Source organism: Rhamphochromis longiceps, linkage group LG1 (assembly GCF_057381845.1).
Source record: "Rhamphochromis longiceps isolate RC_006_pf linkage group LG1, R_longiceps_female_GT1.1, whole genome shotgun sequence".
NCBI lineage: Eukaryota > Metazoa > Chordata > Actinopteri > Cichliformes > Cichlidae > Rhamphochromis > Rhamphochromis longiceps.
The window spans coordinates 12996904-13019414 of NC_140557.1; the positions used below are offsets into that span (position 1 = coordinate 12996904).

The window sequence follows — 22511 nt, forward strand, 5'->3', positions numbered from 1 at the left end:
TAAATCAATAAAAACAAAGTGGTTATTAATATTGATTCTTGATTTATGGAGTCCTCACATGTCTAATGAGTGAAATGGCCACTTATGATGAGGGCACAAAGAAGGTTAATGAAAGCAAAACAATACCATCACTCTAAATGTCAACAGTTTGCAATTCAGTGACAAAAGGTCGACTGATTAGAGTCATTGAAGATTAAATTGATTAGTGCACCATCAAGGCAGCAGCACTTACTGTAACACTGTAATAGCTAGCAAGTAAATAAGACTTGTATTAAGGTATCTCAATTAAATTTTTCAGCCGTTCCTGGCATGTAAATGCCATGGGGCTTGAGTATTTCTGAATTACTCTTTATTTATGGTTAACAATCTGCATTGTTAAAGTTAGTTAAATTTGTGTTTTTCGAATTGTGGCGCAGGCCCCTGAAAGTTTAGTCAAGAGAAAAGAGGGGAAAATATGGAATTTATTTATTTACTTTTGGAGAAAATATAAAAGAGTTTACCAAGCTTTATTGCATTAAAACGAGACAAAAACTGTGGTACAGTGGGGCAAAAAAGTATTTAGTCAGCCACCGATTGTGCAAGTTCCCCCACCTAAAATGATGACAGAGGTCAGTAATTTGCACCAGAGGTACACTTCAACTGTGAGAGACAGAATGTGAAAAAGAAATCCATGAATCCACATGGTAGGATTTGTAAAGAATTTATTCGTAAATTAGGGTGGAAAATAAGTATTTGGTCAATAACAAAAATACAACTCAATACTTTGCCAACAAAGGTTATGTTACAATAACAGAGGTCAAACGTTTACTATAGGTCTTTACCAGGTTTGCACACACAGTAGCTGGTATTTTGGCCCATTCCTCCATGCAGATCTTCTCGAGAGCAGTGATGTTTTGGGGCTGTCGCCGAGCAACACGGACTTTCAACTCCCGCCACAGATTTTCTATGGGGTTGAGGTCTGGAGACTGGCTAGGCCACTCCAGGACTTTCAAATGCTTCTTACGGAGCCACTCCTTTGTTGCCCGGGCGGCGTGTTTTGGATCATTGTCATGTTGGAAGACCCAGCCTCGTTTCATCTTCAAAGTTCTCACTGATGGAAGGAGGTTTTGGCTCAAAATCTCACGATACATGGCCCCATTCATTCTGTCCTTAACACGGATCAGTCGTCCTGTCCCCTTGGCAGAAAAACAGCCCCATAGCATGATGTTTCCACCCCCATGCTTCACAGTAGGTATGGTGTTCTTGGGATGCAACTCAGTATTCTTCTTCCTCCAAACACGATGAGTTGAGTTTATACCAAAAAGTTCTACTTTGGTTTCATCTGACCACATGACATTCTCCCAATCCTCTGCCAGAGAGCACATGGATGATACAGCAAACTTCAGACGGGCCTGGACATGCACTGGCTTCAGCAGCGGAACACGTCTGGCACTGCGGGATTTGATTCCCTGCCGTTGTAGTGTGTTACTGATGGTGACCTTTGTTACTTTGGTCCCAGCTCTCTGCAGGTCATTCACCAGGTCCACCCGTGTGGTTCTGGGATCTTTGCTCACCGTTCTCATGATCATTTTGACCCCATGGGATGAGATCTTGCGTGGAGCCCCAGATCGAGGGAGATTATCAGTGGTCTTGTATGTCTTCCATTTTCTGATGATTGCTCCCACAGTTGATTTTTTCACACCAAGCTGCTTGCCTATTGTAGATTCACTCTTCCCAGTCTGGTGCAGGTCTACAATACTTTTCCTGGTGTCCTTCGAAAGCTCTTTGGTCTTGGCCATGGCGGAGTTTGGAGTCTGACTGTTTGAGGCTGTGGACAGGTGTCTTTTATACAGATGATGAGTTCAAACAGGTGAACTCATAGGTGCCATTCATACAGGTAACGAGTGGGGGACAGGAAAGCTTCTTACAGAAGACGTTACAGGTCTGTGAGAGCCAGAGATTTTCCTTGTTTGAGGTGACCAAATACTTATTTTCCACCCTAATTTACGAATAAATTCTTTACAAATCCTACCATGTGAATTCATGGATTTTTTTTCACATTCTGTCTCTCACAGTTGAAGTGTACCTCTGGTGCAAATTACTGACCTCTGTCATCATTTTAAGTGGGGGAACTTGCACAATCGGTGGCTGACTAAATACTTTTTTGCCCCACTGTATATGGGACGTTTTAGAGGTTTGCAAGTGGGGCATGTTAGAAAACACCTAAACTGAGTAAGATTTAACTAAAACACCTGCCAAACATTTCTTTTGACAGGACATTTTCAAGGCCAGGTTTAGGCAAGCTGAACATAATTGACTGTATTGAATATAGGCCTTAAATAACATGCACGTGAACAGTTTAATTATTGCTCACACAAAAGCATCCAACATATGGAGTGCTATCCCATCAAGTATTTAAAGACCTGGTTGTGTAAGTAAATCCTGCACTTTCTGAGGATTTAAGGTCCGTGTTCCAAACATATGCTGATCAGAGGTCTGTATTTGATTTGATAAAGCTATGGAGAGCCCCTGAAACATGCGTTAATGAGGTCTTTGCGTGTGTGTCTGTATAGTTACAGGAACCTGGCTACAGAGCATGAGACCCTCATGCAGAAGTATCTTCATCTACTCCAAATAGTGGAGACGGAGAAAACGGTTGCCAAGCAACTTCGACAACAGATAGAGGATGGGGAAATCGAGATAGAGCGACTGAAATCAGAGGTAACTTGCCTTGTAATTTCATGCTAGTAACACAGTACCTGTATATGTGTGATGTGTGTTTACTGGATAGCATACAGAGAGAAGCGATCAAAAACAGGCAGGCTGAGAGGATAAAGTGAGAATGTGGTCACAGGACAAAGGTCATGACCCAGATTCCAAACCACAATGTTCTGAGTTCATGATGAGCTTTGTAGCTTGCAGTGCCCCTGGGATGTCCTTGTTAGAGACTCTGTAATGCTATTGAGTGTTTTGTATCCTAATTATTCAGTCTAAACTAAATCAAATGCACCTCTCTTTAATGTGCTAATGGCTAGCTTCAGCTGAACCAAATGTTTTCAATATGCATGAATCGGCTTTTGTTGCACATGATACTGGAGTCTGTGGCTGAAAAACATGATCTACTATCTCACTTTTCACAGCTAAAGAGTGTTCTAGTAATGGTGTTTGTGTTATTTTGTTTAATTTCAGTCTTTTATCAGAAGTTTTGTATTCACATGCTGTGTATAATGGAAGCAAATGCAACAGATTTGAATGAAATACAAAACTGGTATTTTGATGTGTCTGGTGCAGTTTCTGTGTTTATAATTCCTTTGAGCCAGCTAATGGATAGCTGGACAAAAAGTAATTCAAGAACATGAACTGAGATATTAACAACCATAGTGAAACATATTTCGGAATAAGAGATGATCATGAGTAGAGTTTATCTGGCCACATATTATATTCCTCTTACTGAGTCCTGTACTGGTTATGATGAATTTCAGATTGCTGGACTTCTGAAGGACAATGAGAAGATCCAGTCAAATCCAGAGGTGCCCCCCAGTGAGGATGATACAGAGATCAAGAAGATCAAAAAGGTGATCTGTATCAGTATTGCACAGTTTTAAAGGGTAAAGCCTGACTTACCTTTTTTAATCAAGAAAACCTAAATTAATGCAAAGATGCTAAAGGTAAAGCACTGATGATCTTTTCCAGTAGGGATGTTGTTCATTTCTGAAACAGATTTTTGACATCTTTGGGTACCTGCAGTTTTTTAAAAAAAATCCTAATAAATTCAGGGAAGCTCACACTTGATCACGCTAGATCACTGCAGTCATCAGCTTCTTTTGTCCTCAGTTCTACTGAGGAGCTGCCTGATCTGAATTAAGGCTGGAGAGCTTGGAAAGCTTTGAAATGTTAGTTACTGTACAGCTGGAAAAGATGATGACTAATAGTCAGTTGAACATAGTTTGCATAGAAAATGTTGACTTGTCTGGTAATATTTGCTATTTCCTATTTCCTAAGTGGTAGAGAAACCGTGAAACTTGTGATGCAAACTCAAGATGGACATTGTTCACCTTCAAAGTAATAGTTCCATCATGTAATATATGTTGGTTTCATTGTAAGGCATAACTTTTACTTTGAAAGTAAATGTTCTACATTTCTGGGTTACAGTACACTTTTCAGAGTTTCAGCGCCACTTGGTGAACAGATGGGACGTGTTTGTGGGCAAGTTGGCATCTTCCATGTAAACTATGTGTAATTGCACAAATCTGCTAGGAACCAAATCAATCACAAAGATTTATTTGGTGCTCCACTCTTTTTGTGACTGATTTCACCTCCAGCCTCAAGCAAACATTTACCACCCAGTTGGGGAATAAACATTCTACCTCACTTACCAGTCTATAGATGTGAACCAGTGCAATAATTCAATGTGGGCCCCTCCCACCAGCATTCAGCACTGTAAATAATCTGATCTCAAGCCAGCAGAAGTGGACACAGTAGGCTGGTCTGCTAGCTAGTGATGGTAGTTGAAGTGACCATATTGTACATGTACAATGACAATAAAGATCGATTCTATTCTATTCTATTCTCAAGTATTTCTCTCACACAGCTAAGGCTAGCCTAGCAATGTTTAGTAAATTAAGATTATATTTAACTGTTATTATCTGCTGATATTTCTATTTTTTCTTCTTTTTTCACTCCTCTTACACTTTGAGTGTATGCATACCACTTTCGACAGAAGTGAGTCGAGTCAGGTGGGGTACTCTGAGGGGGGTCAGGTCTCTCCTACTGTCAGTGCAGACTTTGCACATTGCCACTGGCATAGTTCCCTGCCTTTCCTGGTGGAAAGCAACGCCTTTGACTGAGGCATTATTTAATTTGAACTTACCTAATAAATGGACACGTCTAAACTTGCCTTGACTCATGTTTGCTCAGTTTGGGGCAGCACTTACAAGATATAAACTATATATAGATATAAAGATATATATATATATATATATATATATATATATATATATATATATATATATATATATATATATATATATATATGTATATATGTAAATTATAAGATCATTATTTTGTGTCTTAATGGAAGGCTAATTATCAAATATTTTAGCATTTTGTGAGTTTGGTACAGTTTTTGGCACCTTTTGGTCTCTACTAAATATAAAATTGTTTATCTGGCTTTTAATCACAAAAAATGTTTAAGCATCTTTAACGGCAAATTATTAGATCCACTTTTCTGTCTATTTTTTGTGCTGATAGTGTCGTCAGTGTAACAGCTATGAGCAGAAACACGACATCACACACATTTGATTCACTGCATAACTCAAGGTGCTTTATATTATAAGATAAAGACTATAATAATACAGAGAAAACCCTATAAAAAAATCCACGGAAGTCATGGAAATCCATTAAAACTCAAATCTCCAAAATTATAAAAAATTGTGTTTTTTTTTCAATGTTTGATAAATCTTTTTGTCACAGGTCCAAAGTTTCCTGCGAGGATGGATTTGCCGCAGGAAGTGGAAAACTATCATCCAAGACTACATTCGCTCGCCCCACGCTGAAAGCATGAGAAAGAGGAACCAGGTGGTGTTCAGCATGCTGGAAGCCGAAGCCGAATACGTCCAGCAACTCCACATCCTGGTCAACAACTTCCTGCGGCCACTCCGAATGGCCGCCAGCTCCAAGAAACCGCCCATCACCCACGATGATGTCAGCAGCATCTTCCTTAACAGGTGGCTGGTGGTCATGCTGTTTGTGAGAGTGGTGTGACTCGGCATGGCGGGAGCTGCCAACATTTTTGGACAGCAGAAGGAGAAACAATAGCTCATGACTGCCATTTTGCTTATTTGTTTCATTAGTGAGACCATCATGTTCCTCCATCAGATCTTCTACCAGGGCCTGAAGGCCAGGATAGCCAGCTGGCCAACACTGGTGCTAGGTAAGAGGCACAGAATAATAAGTTAATTTTTCTAAATTGCAACTAAGAAAAATAATTTCATTTGGTTAAATGTATACATTTTTTCAGATACAACAGAGGTTTCTTACAACACAACACAATGAAAGTGTTTTCATCATTGAGAAGCACTGTCAGTTTTACACACATAGTTGAAATCATACCATAAAGATATGAATTCAACTAAAAATAATGAATCTACGCCCTTCCTTCCTTGCAAAAAATAATAATGATTTATTGTCTGTCGGGTAGGCGACTGAGGGTGAGAGTATAAAAAACATTTTTTGAACATATACAGATACCGAGCACATGACTTCTCCTTCAATGGTACTTTGTGTCTGCACTGATTCTTCCAATTTTTATGGTTTATGGAATTTTTTGTCTCTTTTTTTTAGCTGACCTGTTTGACATTTTACTGCCAATGCTAAACATCTACCAAGAGTTTGTGAGGAACCACCAGTACAGCTTGCAGATTTTGGCTCACTGCAAACAGAACCGTGACTTCGACAAGCTGCTGAAGCAGTACGAGGCCAAGCCTGACTGTGAGGAGAGGACGCTGGAGACCTTCCTCACTTACCCCATGTTTCAGGTAAAATTACAATGTGGATGACTTCACTATTACACATTACTACACATATTATGATTCGGTGATGTATATATATTGACTGTATGCTAAAGTTAAAATTCACATAAAATACACGAGGCATTAGTGCTGCAACACACTGTGGTGAAATAGTTTAAAATGCAGTAATGTTTTAAATTTGGACTGAAAAGATACATGTAACACAAAATAAAACATTTTCAGTCAAACTCATTTAAAGCGCATCTCTTTCAGATTCCTCGTTACATCCTGACTCTTCATGAGTTGCTTGCTCACACTCCCCATGAGCATGTGGAGAGAAACAGTCTGGACTATGCCAAATCAAAACTGGAGGAGCTTTCCAGGTAGAACTATCAATGTAGCTCGACAACACAAACATACTCAGTGGGATCTTTGTCTGATGTAAATCAGAAACTAGTAACCCTGAATTAGTACCTGTATTTTAATATATCTTGTACTTGGCATAAGGATACAGAAAACAGAGCTATAATAGCCAGTGACTCATCCAATCGACGCAAAGTACCAAAAATATAACACAGTCAGACACAGACACAGTGTCTATCATTTCTAACAGTTTTAATTGATTTTGTGGTCACTGTTCTCATTTCACGTAATAGAACAGTGGAGCAAATTCACTATAAGAGTTGATGAACTCTATAGAAACAATAAGAAAAAACATATGGCTTTAATTAAGAAGTACCTGAAATCATTAGTATTTGTTGTCCTTTCAGAATCATGCATGATGAGGTAAGCGAGACGGAGAACATCAGGAAGAATCTAGCCATTGAACGAATGATTGTGGAAGGTTGTGAAGTGCTTCTTGATACCAGCCAGACCTTTGTTAGACAAGGTAAAGAAAACGTTTTCTTGTGTTGTTCTTATATGACAAGGTTTGCAGTTATGGTCAACAAATAAAAACAAACTTGAAACTGAGTTTTTATCGTGCAAAAAAAACCAAAAAAACTCACTAAGTGTAAAAGTTGCTGGTGTATTCAAGCATGGGTGTTTCTTTTATTAATTTAGGGTGCTAATGAAATCCTTGATGAAATGATGACACAAATAACACATTTTTTGCACCAAAATGTATGGACATTGGGTTTTTTTGGATTTTCTTTTTAAATTTAAATTATGTAGTTTATTTTTTCTTCTTGTATGGCCAGTTTTCAGATTACGAAGGAAAAGAGAGCAAATTCAAAATTTGCTTATATGTTTTTTTGCACACGTGTTTGTGTTCATAGGTTCTCTGATCCAGGTGCCAATGAGCGAGAAAGGGAAGATCACACGAGGCCGGCTTGGCTCTTTGTCTCTGAAGAAGGAAGGAGAGAGACAGTGTTTCCTCTTCTCCAAACATCTTATCATCTGCACCCGAGGCTCCGGAGGAAAACTTCACATCACTAAAGTATGGCAGGATTGACCTAAAGTAGGCCAAGTAGTAGAAAAACAGTAAAAATTCATTCTACATGAGTGTAGGGTGCAGTTATAAAACACTTCACCTATTTTGTTTATAAATGTATAATCAATGTTATACTGTTAAGTATGTTATCCTTAAAGGATGGGCTTGATGATGATCTGTTAGCTGGCAGCATGGTGAATGTGACCCTGTGACCTTTCATGCCTCTTACAGAATGGAGTGGTGTCTCTCATAGACTGCACTCTGATTGAGGAGCCGGAGGGGACTGATGATGAGTGTGAGTTATTATGTGTAGTGGATTCAAATGTTTCCTTTATAAATACATACATCTAGAAGCTGCAGAGTGTTTACTGTATGAAGAGCTTGAAAAATGAAGTGATACCACTTTTCTATTTGGCATCGCCATACAGGCGTAACAATCTAACAAACGGGGGGCTGTAACAGTTAGTGAATCACCCTAAAAGCGGACGAAGAATGTTTTCCACTTTACCAACTAAATTTTCACAGTTACAAACCAGAATGTGGTGTTTGTGGGGTGTGGCTGGATTAAATGCTCTGCATATAAAACACATTATCTCTACAGAAAGTGTTTTTGCATGATTTCCACCGTTTCCTCTTCACCCCCACATTACTTGAGGTGTCAGAATTTTTTTTTTAATTTACTGCTATTAAAGTTAGCCAAAACAATTACTCACAATTGTTGATTGACTGATATTTGTTCCAAATCAAGGTAATAACCCCAATGAATAAAGCAAAGATTATTCCATTATTGTGCTTTGCTCAGTATTTGCAAAATCAAACATTACCGCTGCGTTGCTGTATTACAAGGTTAATTATTGACTTTACTGTGGAAAGATTTAGGAATATAAAATCAATATAAAATATAAGCATAACGTATGCAGAAAAATAATGTGAACAAACTGAAACAAAAATAAATAAAACAGTAGCTGATCTATTCTAAAGTGCAGCATATTGTTTTCTTTCCTATTTAGAATTTTTATTTTATTTTATTTTTGCCTTTCAGCTAAAGGGGAGCGCAGTGGTCAGGACACAGAACACCTGGACTTTAAATTGATGGTGGAACCCAAAGACGTCCAGCCTTACACCGTGATCCTTGTGGCTTCTTCCCGACTGGAGAAGTCAGCGTGGACAAGTGATATCAGTCAGGTATGTCTCGCCGCTTATGTTAAGACATTTGATTTCACGTTTTTTTGTTGCTGCAGCTTTAAAAAAACACTTCTCAAACTCTGTAAATCTACAGATTTTGTCAGTCATCTTGTAATGAAGTGGTAATCGAATGATAAATAATCTCAATATACAAATTCGATTGGGAATGGGCAAGATTTTAGTTGCTGTTTTAAGCTTCTGTAATTGAAGATGTATTGGCCAATAAAATTTTGATCAAGTGCAAGTAAACAATTTGTGTGTGGAAAGAAAATAGAGAGAACACCAGTGCAGTGATCAGTGCAAAGAATAGGAAGTCTTGAACTGGATGTCTGTTATACATTACCTGGCTACACGAGTAGCCTCCAGAGACTTTGTCAGGGGACATACGGAGCATGAATCACGCAAAGAGACCAAACTTACTGAAGCTACACACATGATCTGATAAATGTTGGAGCCTGGAGCATTCATATGTTTATAAACATGCTCGTCTTCTTGCACTGTTATGCTCACTGTGCTTTCTGCCTTACAGTGCATTGACAACATCCGCTGCAATGGCCTGATGATGAATGCCTTTGAGGAAAACAGCAAAGTCTCTGTGCCACAGATGATCAAGTGAGACTTGGACACACTGTAGCAATAGTAAAGCACATACAAAGTATGTTCAAAAGGCTGCATAAAAATCACAGATGTTTGCACATGCTCATACTTACAGGCTCATGATGTAGCCTAATGCTAACATTATCCCTAAAAATGTATAGGGCTTCTGTGTTAATATTCACACAGTAGAAAACTGACTTCAAACGTGACTAAAAATGGTAAGTATAAAAAAGTGAGCTTTGTTTATAAAGCTGATAATCAGTCCAGAAACGCCACCTAAAGATGAGCAAAAATCTAACATTCACAGGCTGCAAACGCAGGAACAGAGATGAGGAACACAGAAAACTCATGGGAGGAAAACATGGAGTACAACAGACAACTGGACAAAGACAGTCACACTATTTATACACTGGAGACTAATTGGGAATCGGAAATAGAGGAATGAGACATGGTAAAACGCAATTAAGACATTCAGACAGAGAGGAAGTAAAACCCAGAACGTGAAACCAGAGAAAACAAACTCAAAGAAAAACAGGAAACAACCTTATAGACAACTACCTAACACAGATCAAGAAGAACACAGAGCCAAACATGAGAAATAATAAACTTAATGCACGAACTGAAAGAAGGCCAAGAATTCACGGCCACTAAATGGCATTTAATTGCAGTAACTGGAGCTACATCTCTATATAACTTTATTAACCTCACTTTTAATCCAATACAGGTCAGACACCAGTTTGTACTGTGATGATGTCGACATTCGCTTCAGCAAGATGATGAACTCCTGCAAGGTGCTGCAGATCCGCTATGCCAGTGTGGAGCGCTTGTTGGAGAGGCTGACCGACCTGCGCTTCCTCTCCATCGACTTCCTGAACACTTTCCTCCACTCTTACCGTGTCTTCACCAGCGCTGATGTAGTACTGGACAAGCTCATTACCATCTACAAGAAGCCCATCAGTGCCATCCCTGCACGGTAAGTGAAATGATTCCAGGAGGTTTAATGAGGGATTTTATGAGCTCCCTGGTATAAACATTTTCACACTAACTGCATTTTAGTTGCTGGCCAAAACCTTATTTCATCAGTTTTGAGCTTTTAATGCCAACCTTTTTATACCAAGTTGCATTTCCGATATTTCTTAATTTGCACTGAAGTACAACCCCAATTCCAAACATATTTTAGTCAGAGTAGAACATAGAACACATATCAGATGTTTAAACTGAGATATTTAACTATTTCATGATAAACAATGGTTCATTTTGAATTTGATAGGAGTAATACCTCTCAAAAAACGGGGTCACTGGCCATCTTTATCACTGTGTAGCATCCCCTCTCCTTTTAACAACAGCTGGATGAACATTTTGCCTCTTTAAGGCATCTTGACTTTGTGTATCTCAAGAGTACATACTATCATCAAAAGATTCAGAGAATCTGCAGAAATTGCTGTGTGAATGGGATGAGGCTGGAAATCCTTATTGGATACCCATGATCTCAGGAGACACTACCCTGAAAACAGGTGTAATTCTGTCATGCTCAAGAAGTTTCAGTGAACACAATTCACCATGCCAGCCATAAATCCAGGTTAAAGCTCTGTTAGGCAAAAAATAAGCGATATGCGAACATGATCCATAAATTCTGTCGTCTTTTCAGAGCCAAAGCACATTTAAAATAGACTGAAACAAAGTTGAAAAGTGTTGTCTGTGAAGGTTCTCAGTCATCCAGGTCATTGTAGTCTAAGGAGCTTGCAAAGAAAAGCGTCTGGACTTCTTTAAGTTGCTTGAAGACGTTTCACCTCTCATCCGAGAAACTTCTTCAGTTCTAAGAGTCAAATGGTGGAGAGTCCCAGATTTAAACCCTGTGGGAGTTTCCCCCCAAAGAGGGACAAAGGACACCCTGATGATCCTCTACCTAATCACATGAGCCAAGGTGTGAAAACGGGTGTGGGTCACAATCACACAGGGTTTCGGGTGAGCTCATTGTGAAACCTGGCCCCACCTTATCATGCGATTTCCTGAGGTCAGTTGGCCCAGGGTGTGAGTGGGCGTTAAGGTGTCTGGGAAGGGATCTCAAAACCGGATTATAGATGGCAGACAGTTGGTGTCGTAAACCACCGCCTCTGTTCAAAGATGGTCGCTCACAGTGGACATAAATGGCTTCTTTCACTCCTCTTTAAAACCATCTGTCCTCTCTGTCCAAAATGTGAACATTGGCGTCCTCAAAAGAGTGACCTTGAAAAGTGTTCTGTGCTCAGTAAAATCACAATTTGGAATTATTTTTAAAAAACATGGATGCTAAGTCCTAGAGGGACCCTTGCCTAGTAGTATTGGCAGCATACATCTGTAAAGTCACCATCAGTGCTGAAAAGTATAAATGCAGCTAGCAAACGTTACAGCTCAGCCCAGCGAGACGCTGTTACATGTTTACATGTTTACTGTTACAAGCATGAGCCTCGCAGCATTGGTAAATGCATACTTCCTTCATCATCAGTACATGACACAGATCAGTCTCATTAACATTCTTTTGTTCTCATTTCCTTGGAATGAGAAATTTCTACTAAAATTTTCAGATGTTGTTTTTGGTGCTTAGAGCACCACAAAGCGAGCTCCATTTTCTTCCATTATATTCAAGAGAAGGAAAACATCTCTACAGATAACGAACTGGGTAACTCACACCAAAACACTCTAGCTGGATACTTACTTTACTTTATTTTACTGGTTTGATTAATTCGACTTTTGTGTAGCAGAAACTGTGATTAGGTTGTTTCTAAGTAAGACATTCACATGAGTTGTGTCTATGTTCTTGTTTCTCCACATTCACTGTTAGCATTTAAGTGGGCAGCTTACTTAGCAGGGTAAAAGGGCCTTTTACATTAAACCCTTAGGAGAACCTCACTGCAAGGGCGATCCCTGTCACAAATGCAAAAAATGAACAAAGTTCGACATTTCCAGTAATTTTTTTTTTCGCGAGAATGCAGCAACAGTGCAGTAATGGTGCAGTGAAGAGACGGGACTTCCCCAGTGTCAGAATTAGTCTCTCACGTGGAGTGCCTGTAAGTCGCCCATCATATCCTGCCCAGGTGAGAAGGGACTGGGGAGGAGGCAAGCAAGAGGTCACACCAAGACTTCTTTTGACCGCCATCACAGTTAATTGAGTCCTGCGTCCACCCACCTCCTCCTGACTCCTCCTCTTCTTTTTCCTGCCCTTTTTTTTCACATTCTCTCACTTTTATCTTTCTTTCCAGAAGTCTGACCATCCCTCTCTTCGCTGCGCTGTCACCATAGCAACCCTTTACTCTGCTGCAGGACCCCACCCTCTCGTTCTCTCCTCGTCTTCTCCCTCCCTCTCTCCCTTTCTCCCATCATCTGCAGCGGCTCTACGGTATTAAATATTGATGGTGGTGTTTTGCACCCAGACCCTACTCTCCTCGTCCTTCTTCCTTTTTGTCACACTCCTCTCTAATCTCTTACTTAAATATCTTCTCTTGTTTTTCTTCTATCCTGCTTTACTTGCTTTCCTCTCTTGAATCTCGACTCTGCCTTATGCCTTTATTTTCTTCCTGCCTCCTGTTTTTGTACTTCTGCCCCTCTCCTGTCTTAATGCTCCCAGCCTTCATCATTCCAATCTATGCTCCTTGCTCATCTCTTTAAATTACTGCTTTTATTTTTCTTATAATTTTAGGCAAGGAGACACAACATGGCTGCAGCTAACACCATACAGGGCTGGAGGCTTCCCATTCGCCCACTCTCAGCCACCAGCCTTTGCTGTGGTGGAATCCATATCCACTATGTTGCTCGACTCACCCCCTCCCTCTCTGTATCTCTGTTTTTGCCACTGCTATTTTTTTTTTTTTTTTTTTTGCGGTGTACCTCTATCTCTTTCTCCAACTTTCCCCACTATCTGGCTTTCTCTCTCTCTCCATGCCTCTGTGGGCCTCCCCTGGGCTGGTTGCTGTTGGCAGCACCCGTGCCTCCCACACTGTCACTTGACATGCTATTTATAGGCCTTCAGAGGGGGTGGCTCTCAGTGCAAGGAGGATGCTGTCTTAAACAATGTAGCTTAAATAAAAGAGTCAGGAGCTCCCAAAGAGCCTTCTGGTTAACGCGTTCCCTTACTGCTTCTGTGTACAGACACAGAGTGCACCATGCATTCCCCCCTTATTAACATTTCTCCTCTTTCCTATAGTTCCTAGTCAGATTGTGGGAATTTTCCCCTCCACAAATTCAAAAAAGTTACTCTTTAGCTGTGAAAAATGTTCTTTTTACCCCTCATTTTTCACACGTGCCTCCTTTTTCTCTTCTCTTTCACCCTTTCCTCTCCTGTAGCTCTTTGGAGCTTTTCTTTGCCAGCAGTCAGAACAGTAAACTCCTCTACGGCGAGCCACCCACATCGCCACGTGCCAGCCGCAAGTTCTCCTCTCCTCCTCCACTCTCCATCACCAAGTCATCCTCTCCCAACCGCCGCCGCAAACTTTCACTCAACATCCCCATCATCACGGGTGGCAAAGCCCTGGACTTGGCTGCACTCAGCTGTTCTCCCAATGGCTATGCAAGCATGCACTCCACCATGTCACCCTTCAGTAAGACCACCCTCGACATCAACAAGCTCTACATCTCTAGCACCATGGCCAGCAAAATCCCTGATGAGGGAGAATCCAAAGCTGAAGGCAAAGCTGAAGAGTCTGTTGCCAACAAGCAAGGTCAGAGCCTCTGTCCGAGGGAGTATTGTAGAAAATTTTTTTTTTTTTTTTTTTAAAAAGCCTATTTAAAACCTTATCCTTTGTGACATAACAGTAAAAGATCAGCCAAGTTTTGTAAAACTTAAAGGGACAGTTTACCCCATATCACCTGTGATTCATTTTTGTATTTATTTTTTTGTCAAATGTTGATGGTCTTTTGGCACTTAGGGCACCACAAAAAAAGATGCAACTGGTCCCATTATATTTAAAAGAGTGCAAACATCTGTATGAGCAGTATCTCCTAATAAACTCCAGCCTAAACAAAGTCTATTTTGGGGTGAACTGCTTCCTATGACTGTAAATTTCTAGCAGTCTTCTTCTGTGTTGCTTTTTTTCCCCAATGGTGAGTTACTCTGTCTGTTCAGATCTGTCTGTAAGAGAGGAGTGCGATGAAGACCCAAGTCAGAGTGACGACGCAGAAGCAGAAATGTCTCCTCCTAAGTCACCATCAACGCCCAAGAACGTCAAGGCAAAAAACTCTGGTAGAGTAATTTAATTGTGTTGCAAATCTTGCTGAAGCTGTTTAAGCTTGCATGTCCGAGGCTTGTTGAAGAGTGTCTGGTGATCTACTTTTATATTCACACCCACCAGTTAAAAAGACAAATGAGCTGGCAAGATTGTACGAGCTGGCAAATTTGAGCAGTTTACTGGATAGTGTTACTGACAGTGGAGTGTCTTGGCAAAAAAAGGGATAAAATAAAATCAATAATAATGCATAATGTCAGTAGAAAAAAAAATCCACAGGCCTACTGTTCATATGCTTCATCCTCCATAAAATGTACAAAAATGGAATCAAAGGAGGATTTGCCTAGTGTAATTGCACTGGAGACATAGTAGAAGTAATACAGGCCAGGTTTCAGATTAGACGTTATATTTCCTGACTTTTTAAGAGTCAGGAGGGCTAAAAATGGAAATGCACTTCATTTCTAACATGTAAAAGTTTTGACTCTTGTATTTTCATCAGAAGAAAAACAAAGCTATAGCCAGAAGCTGGTTGGCTTAGCTGAGACAGTGCGTAAACTTAACATTAATCTTCTTTTTGTAATCTTTGCAAAAAAGAGTTACATGCCTGCCAAGAAATAGCCAAACACAAGAACGTGAGAAGATGTTATCAATTCATGAATTTTGAAACAACACTTAGGCAGGTTTTTGTTGTTTCTATGCCTGTACTCATTCTGCAATGAACTAAAAGTCACTGGCTGTAGCTTCAAAATTTTTTGTAGAGAGAATACGAGAGTGGAATTAATCTCCTCATCTATCAGTGAAAAATGTGTGTAAAATAATTTCTTTAATGCTTATGAAATGCTTAACTTTGCTTCTTCTTGGCTTGTGTCACCGATATGAAACTGTTGAAATGTTACAAAATGTTAAAATAGCTTTCATTATTGCTTCCCATTTCATAGTTTGGGTTTGTCAATGTTTAAAAATGTGAAGTCAGAATCAAAGTCAGCATGAAATATTTTTACCACCCAGCAGTCAAGTTGTGTGAGACGTGTTTAAAGGCGGAGATGAGACGAGCAGGTAAATAAATATAGCCACAGCGGATTTATATCAAACTTTTTTTTCTGGAAATGATAAGCGTAGCAATTGCCAAATAAGGTCTTGGTAAAAACCACCCACAGCCTCGTGGCCCTCCCTGTAGAACACAGAGAAGGAGCATCCACCCCATAGGTAGTCAGGCGCAATTCATTCCCAGTGTGTTCTCTTCCCACGGTGCTGGATACAAGGGAAGCCAGTGCCTCGTGTGAGTAGGTGGAAGGAAACCTTGTACCTTGGCAACGATGTGCGTGTTCTTCTATACCGCCCCCGGCTGAATGGGGGAGGGCAGGGAGGAAGGGAGGGAGTGAAGGAAGGAGGCAGAGAGGCAGACACAGTGGAGTGTACAATGTAACTGCAACAAGCTGCATGATGCATTGTGCTGCGTCTGTTTTAGCTCTCTGTTGCCCTCCGATGGTCAACAACTTAGTTTGATTATGCACATGCGGTACTGTGTGTACAGCATAAACAAATTACCTTTCAGCCTAATCTTTAAGAAGCTCAGAAAGGTAAACTGAAAGTGTTTTTGTAATGGTTGTCTTCCAAAGGAGGTGCCCTTCAACTCTTTTATGTCAATATTGATCTAAGTATGATTTCAAATTAAATTCATTTGCGTTCTTGTCTGCAGAGTTTTCTCTGTTTTCCTTCAACAATGGCATGGTGGTGTCATCTTGCCGGGAGCTGGACAACAACAGGAGTGCTCTTTCTGCTGCCTCAGCCTTTGCCATTGCTACCGCTGGTGCCAATGAAGGCACACCAACCAAGGAGAAGTATCGTCGTATGTCCCTTGCCAGCACAGGTCAGTTACAGAGCTACTACCTCTGTTTACTCCTAGCGACGCCTGTTGGCTACCTGGAAGCTTCCTTTGTTCTCTGCTGATGATCTGCTGGAGCCTACTCATTGAAACAGTCTCTAATCTAGTAATCTAGCCATACTGGATTATAAATCCATGCTTGTGTTTAGATATTGTTTAGATTTAACAGAGATCAGTTAATCAATATAATCAAGGTAGTGTCTTCCTCACTAGGGTGCACCCAGACAAGTCAGACAATAATAGGAGCCCCCTGGTGATTTTAAAAGAAAGATCATAAAATATTGATGGTATATAACACAAGTTTGTGCTTTAGGAGTTCACTTTTTATTCCAGGTTTCCCTACAGACCAGAGAAATGGGGACAAAGAGTTTGTTATCAGAAGAGCTGCCACAAACCGAGTCCTGAATGTGCTGCGTCACTGGGTCTCCAAACATTCGCAGGTGCAGTCCCCTTTTCTTTCTTTTTTCTTTTTCTTGTTTGGTTCTGTCTTTCTGTGCCCTCACAGGATAAAAAAACAACAACAAAAAAGCTCATAACACTTCAGTAATGACACTGTGGTTGTTCATTTGTGGATCCTCAGGACTTTGAGCTGAACACAGAGTTGAAGATGCGAGTAATTGGCTTCCTGGAGGAGGTGATGCATGACCCAGAGCTGCTTACACAGGAAAGAAAGGCAGCTGCCAACATTATCAGGTTGGTTTTCCGTTATCATTGCTTGATTGCTCTTACAGTCATGTATGACACAACTGTTTGTGAGCACCCAGTGGAAAAAAAAGCTTTCTGCAAGTGGATTTGTCAAGACAAAAACTTGTTTTCTGTAGTAACAACAGGAACCGGAGACACAATCCATCAGCCCAGAACTCGGCCTAAATTTTCAACTTTGTTTTACTGAGCGTCAGCCCCAGAAGTATTATCTGTTCCTCTGTGAAACACAGACTAGACTTTTAAATGGGTGCAACATCACAAAACAGGAGCTATCTAAAACACCTGTCCCTATAAAGTATTTGTGCAAAATATTATGAAGCCAAACTAAAAAGGAATAAAAACGAGAAATTAATAGCTCCTTAAGTGGGGTTTTTATATCAATGTTATAGAATTGTTTGGAAAAAAACATGTATCAAAGATCATATAACAGTTATGTCTTCTTTGGTGTAGAACTCTAACCCAGGAGGATCCTGGAGACAACCAGGTCACCCTCGAAGAGATCACACAAATGGTGAGAAAAGACCACAAAAAAAGCCTTTTCAGAATAAAACCCTTCTTTTTCTATACTTTAGTTGTGGTAATGCTTTTTTCTGCTTGTTGTTGTGGTCAGGCCATGGAGGACTCTAAGACTGAACCATTCGAGAGCCATTCAGCCTTGGAGATAGCTGAGCAACTCACACTGCTGGATCACCTGGTCTTCAAGGCCATCCCATATGAGTAAGTACACAGACATACAGTGCACACACATACAGTGCACACGCATACAGTCACACACTCAGGTGTGTATACAAGAATACAAACAAAGGTAAACAGATAAAAATTGTAGAGGTTAGAGTGGGAGGATAGAGAGAAGGACACACGTGAAATGTTGAAATATCTTTTCGCGTGATGTGTTTGTTCATTCTGTGTAAACATTTTGTTTTGTACAGGGAGTTCTTCGGTCAGGGCTGGATGAAGAACGACAAGAATGAGAGAACTCCATACATAATGACAACTACCAAGCATTTTAATGATGTAAGTATTAATCTAAAGATATTTAGATAGATATCTTAGGGCAAGATACGGAACATTTGTAGATATTATCAATGTGTATTTGTTTCTTTTCTTGCTAGATCAGTAACAAGATTGCCACAGAGATCCTGCAATGGGATGATGTCAACATGCGGGTGGCCGTGATTGAGAAATGGGTGGCAGTGGCCGACATCGGCCGCTGCCTCCACAACTACAATGCTGTGCTGGAGATCACATCGTCTCTCAATCGCAGCTCCATCTTTCGCCTCAAGAAGACCTGGCTCAAAGTTTCCAAGCAGGTATTAGAAATTTTTCATATGACCTTTCATAATTGGTGTGCCTCTGGAGGGTGAGCAGGTCATCTATTAATTGGAAGGTTGGTGGTACGATCCCTGGCTGCTTATTTATTCATTTATTTATTCATAATTTGATTATTGGTCGGCGTACCAAATATCCTTGGGCAAGATATTAACCCCAAGTTGCTCTCCCATGCATCCATCAGAGTATGAATGTGTATGACTGTTAGATAAAAAGTACTTACACAGAAAAAGGTAAGAAAAAAGCTGTGATTACCTCCATAGAATAAATATTTTAACTGACATTTTCTCTTGTTATATTTCCAATTGTCATGCTTATAGTACATTGAAGTACACAGGCACACAAATTCTGTTGGTTAAATAATATGCATGTTAGCGAGTATAAATGATAGTCGTCAGCTAGAACGTCACAAGTCTGCTGCTTCCTGGTTCCAGTGTTGTGAGGGGGGAAAATTGTGCCCTGGGAATAACAATTATTGGTTGGAGAAGGAGAGTAAGGCACGAGTATAGGGCATGGCAATTTATTTATTCATTTATTTATCATAATTTGATTATTGGTGGGGGTTTTTTTATGTGGGGCGAGTTGTAAATGTTTTAAACTAGTGGTATCTTCTAGAGTCCTGAGTGTAAAAGCAGAATGGTTCAGTTCAATTAGTGGAATATTCTGTGAGGTTATTTAAATCTGTCTGTTCCATTCGGTCAAAAAGGCTGTAGGATGGTGATGTGGAAGGTGTTTTGAATGACAGTTTGCATACTCCTGAAAGGTCATCTTGACTCTTTGGTTCTTGCGTTGGATGTCTTCCTCCATGGTCGCTCGACCAAGCTGACACAAGCCATTTACCATAAATAAAATAAAACGTCCTAATTAGTCAGAGATGCATAGAGCGATACTTAACATGTACACAGTTCATGAATGCAATCAGCATTTCTAGCAGCTTCAGTATGTTGCCTTGATGAAACAAGGACTTTTTTTTAAGTTGAACAAAATGAATGAAAGTCAGGATGCTCTAAGAGAGTCTACTAATGGTAATTTCAAACAATCCTGTCATTGTCTTCTCCAGTTAATAAAGATTCCGATTAAATTTCGAGTTTGTGACAGTAACATTTTTCCCCTGATCTATGTTCTAGACAAAGACTGTGATTGACAAGTTACAGAAGCTGGTGTCATCAGAAGGCAGATTCAAAAACCTGAGAGAAGCTCTGAAGAAGTAAGTAAACCAACTTTTTACTTTTTTAAAAACGTTTTGTGTTAACTGGCTCTCTGACCTGCCTGGTGTCTTCAGCTGTGACCCCCCATGTGTCCCCTACCTGGGAATGTACCTGACTGACTTGGCCTTCATTGAGGAGGGAACACCCAACTACACTGAAGACAACCTTGTCAACTTCTCCAAGATGAGAATGGTACAGAACATCTAACTTTAACCTTGTGCTGTCGTGTAAGGTGTTTTTCACATGCGTGTGATTCATCTATTTATTCTTCATGGTTGGACACGTTTGACTTTTATGTGATTTTCTGTCATTTTCTGCAGATATCTCACATTATCAGAGAGATACGACAATTTCAGCAAACAGCTTACAAGATTGATTATCAACCAAAGGTGAAGTTACTGTTCATTTTCATTGTTTTGCAGCTTTCTATTTCTTGTCTGGATTTGTCAAGTATTGCTCTATGAGGCGTGCTCAAAACGTTCTAGGAACTGGCTGTTGCCAGACCATTTTCTTCGTACAATGCTTCTGTGCCTTTAGCTCTGCTGCTGTTTTTAGATCGTTTCCTGGAAGTCCTGTTTCAGTCTAACTCAAATTTTGTGTGGAGAACCATCACTGGTGATGAGACCTTTTTTTTTTATTCACATGGTTGTGCAGTGTGAAGTCATGCCCTAAGGTGAGACTGTCAACTGAGAGTATTGCTGTAACTTCAGGAGGAGTCTGAGGGAGAACGCTGAGTGGAAACAAGTTGTGCAACAAGTTTTTTATTACTTCTTGACTGATATGGAAATCAAGTTGAAGGATCACTATTTTCTCAAGATCCAGCTAGTTTTAGAGAAACACGAGTGCAAGAAAGACAAACTGGACTTTCAGGCAATGATCTATGAGCAGCTTTGCTGAAATTCTGCAACTTTCGGATTAGCCGAAGTTTATTCATAGTCAGAAAGTTTTCCTTTGGTCTTATTTAATTTTTTTTGCCTTTTAATTAATGTGTCAAGTTGAAAAAAACTTATCAAAACTAGAAACTTTCTTCCTTTCAACGAGCTGATGTTCCAGCCAATGTTCTGTGTAATCATTACTACACCAATTCAGACAAAGCCTCATGACTGCATGTTTTTCCAAACTGTTCAAACAGCAGTCATCTTCTTGCTCTGTGGGCAGCTGTGCGTACCATCTACTATCATGATGAGTCCGATCTGATTTGGCCATCTTACACGTGCCTTTCAACTGAAAATAAGATAAAACGATGAAAATTAGTGAAACCTGTACACTTGCAGACACATTTTAGTGAATCCTAAGAATGCAACATTTATAATAGAAAGTGACTATAGCCTGGATTTGTGCCACAGTAACCAGCGTACTTTCTGACCAGTGCAGCAATTGTTTTAAAAGAACTCGCTCTCACACAACATTTCCTGCTTTAAATGTGTAAAGAAAAATGTGTAAAGAAAAGGAAACCTTGGATAAACTGTGAATAACCCGCCCTCTCTGTGTCTTCCTTATTATTATTTTTTTTTTTAGGTGACAAAGTACTTGCTCGACCGCAGTAATGTGCTGGATGAGGAGAGCCTGTATGAAGCATCCCTGAGAATCGAGCCCAAAACTTCATCATGAAGATGATCTCTCTCACTCTGCTTTCATATTGAGTGTACATAAACAATATATCAAAATGTATATTTACTATTATTTGTATTAGACAGAGTAGGCAGTGCCCTTTTAGTATATACTCCCCACGGACTCGTGTATATTCGTTATTAGAGACTGAGTGTAAGTCCAGAGAGGTTTATTTCTATAGTTACAGAGTATTTATATGTTATTTATTGTCTTAAATATCATGTTAACATTAAGTTATTTTTAAATTCGTTTAGCCATATCCTAAAGGGAACGTGCACCACCAAATGGTTCTCATTCGCAAGAAACGTTCACATTTACCACATAAAGATTAACTCCCCCAAATCAAGAGAGAACCGAACACAACTGGAGTTATTTTTAAACAAGTTTCCATATAAATCTGTGTGATTCTTGAGGATTTTATTGTTTGATTTGAACTGAACAAGGCTGATAACAATATTTGCAATGATCACGAGGGACTTGCTGAATGTAAATATATTAAAATGCTACTGCAACAAAATTCAGGCAAGTAATAATATCAAAAATAGGATTTGATCTTATGAAAATCTTAATGATTAAAACCATCAGACTATCAAATCTGGATAACATTTTTCCTCTTTCAGTCCATCTTGTCCCACCTTAGAGAGGGAGGAAAAGTGAGACCGCTGCAGCGGCTGAAGCTGAATCATGTGCTCTGATGTTTTTATGTAGCCGCAGAGTAACAAGAGATTTGAAAGTGCTGGAGTCAACCTGACACCTGCCGATTGGCTGATAAGCTTGTTTGTTTCTTTGTTTGGAGAGATGGGTTTTTATGCTTTGCTTACTATCACATAATTCCCCTGGTGGGCAACATGATGTATATACAGTATAAGCACC

At 39.9% G+C, this 22511-nt stretch overlaps 1 protein-coding gene across 1 annotated transcript in view; it reads left to right on the forward strand.

Annotated features, from left to right (window-relative positions):
- LOC146678400 (ras-specific guanine nucleotide-releasing factor 1-like) overlaps nt 1-22191 on the forward strand; it is a 29983-nt gene extending 7792 nt beyond the window's left edge. Inside the window, exons 3-27 of the mRNA XM_085386837.1 lie at nt 2553-2700; nt 3462-3554; nt 5452-5705; nt 5832-5911; nt 6322-6515; nt 6762-6871; nt 7259-7377; nt 7766-7926; nt 8152-8215; nt 8963-9105; nt 9635-9717; nt 10427-10675; nt 14023-14396; nt 14801-14917; nt 16600-16770; nt 17119-17225; nt 17366-17478; nt 17941-18001; nt 18101-18207; nt 18420-18504; nt 18603-18800; nt 19947-20026; nt 20102-20219; nt 20348-20416; nt 21546-22191. Of these exons, the coding sequence (XP_085242963.1) occupies nt 2553-2700; nt 3462-3554; nt 5452-5705; nt 5832-5911; nt 6322-6515; nt 6762-6871; nt 7259-7377; nt 7766-7926; nt 8152-8215; nt 8963-9105; nt 9635-9717; nt 10427-10675; nt 14023-14396; nt 14801-14917; nt 16600-16770; nt 17119-17225; nt 17366-17478; nt 17941-18001; nt 18101-18207; nt 18420-18504; nt 18603-18800; nt 19947-20026; nt 20102-20219; nt 20348-20416; nt 21546-21638 (3391 nt within the window). The 3' untranslated portion in view covers nt 21639-22191. The remainder of the gene's footprint in view (nt 1-2552; nt 2701-3461; nt 3555-5451; nt 5706-5831; nt 5912-6321; nt 6516-6761; nt 6872-7258; nt 7378-7765; nt 7927-8151; nt 8216-8962; nt 9106-9634; nt 9718-10426; nt 10676-14022; nt 14397-14800; nt 14918-16599; nt 16771-17118; nt 17226-17365; nt 17479-17940; nt 18002-18100; nt 18208-18419; nt 18505-18602; nt 18801-19946; nt 20027-20101; nt 20220-20347; nt 20417-21545) is intronic.
- Nucleotides 22192-22511: the final 320 nt, after the last annotated feature.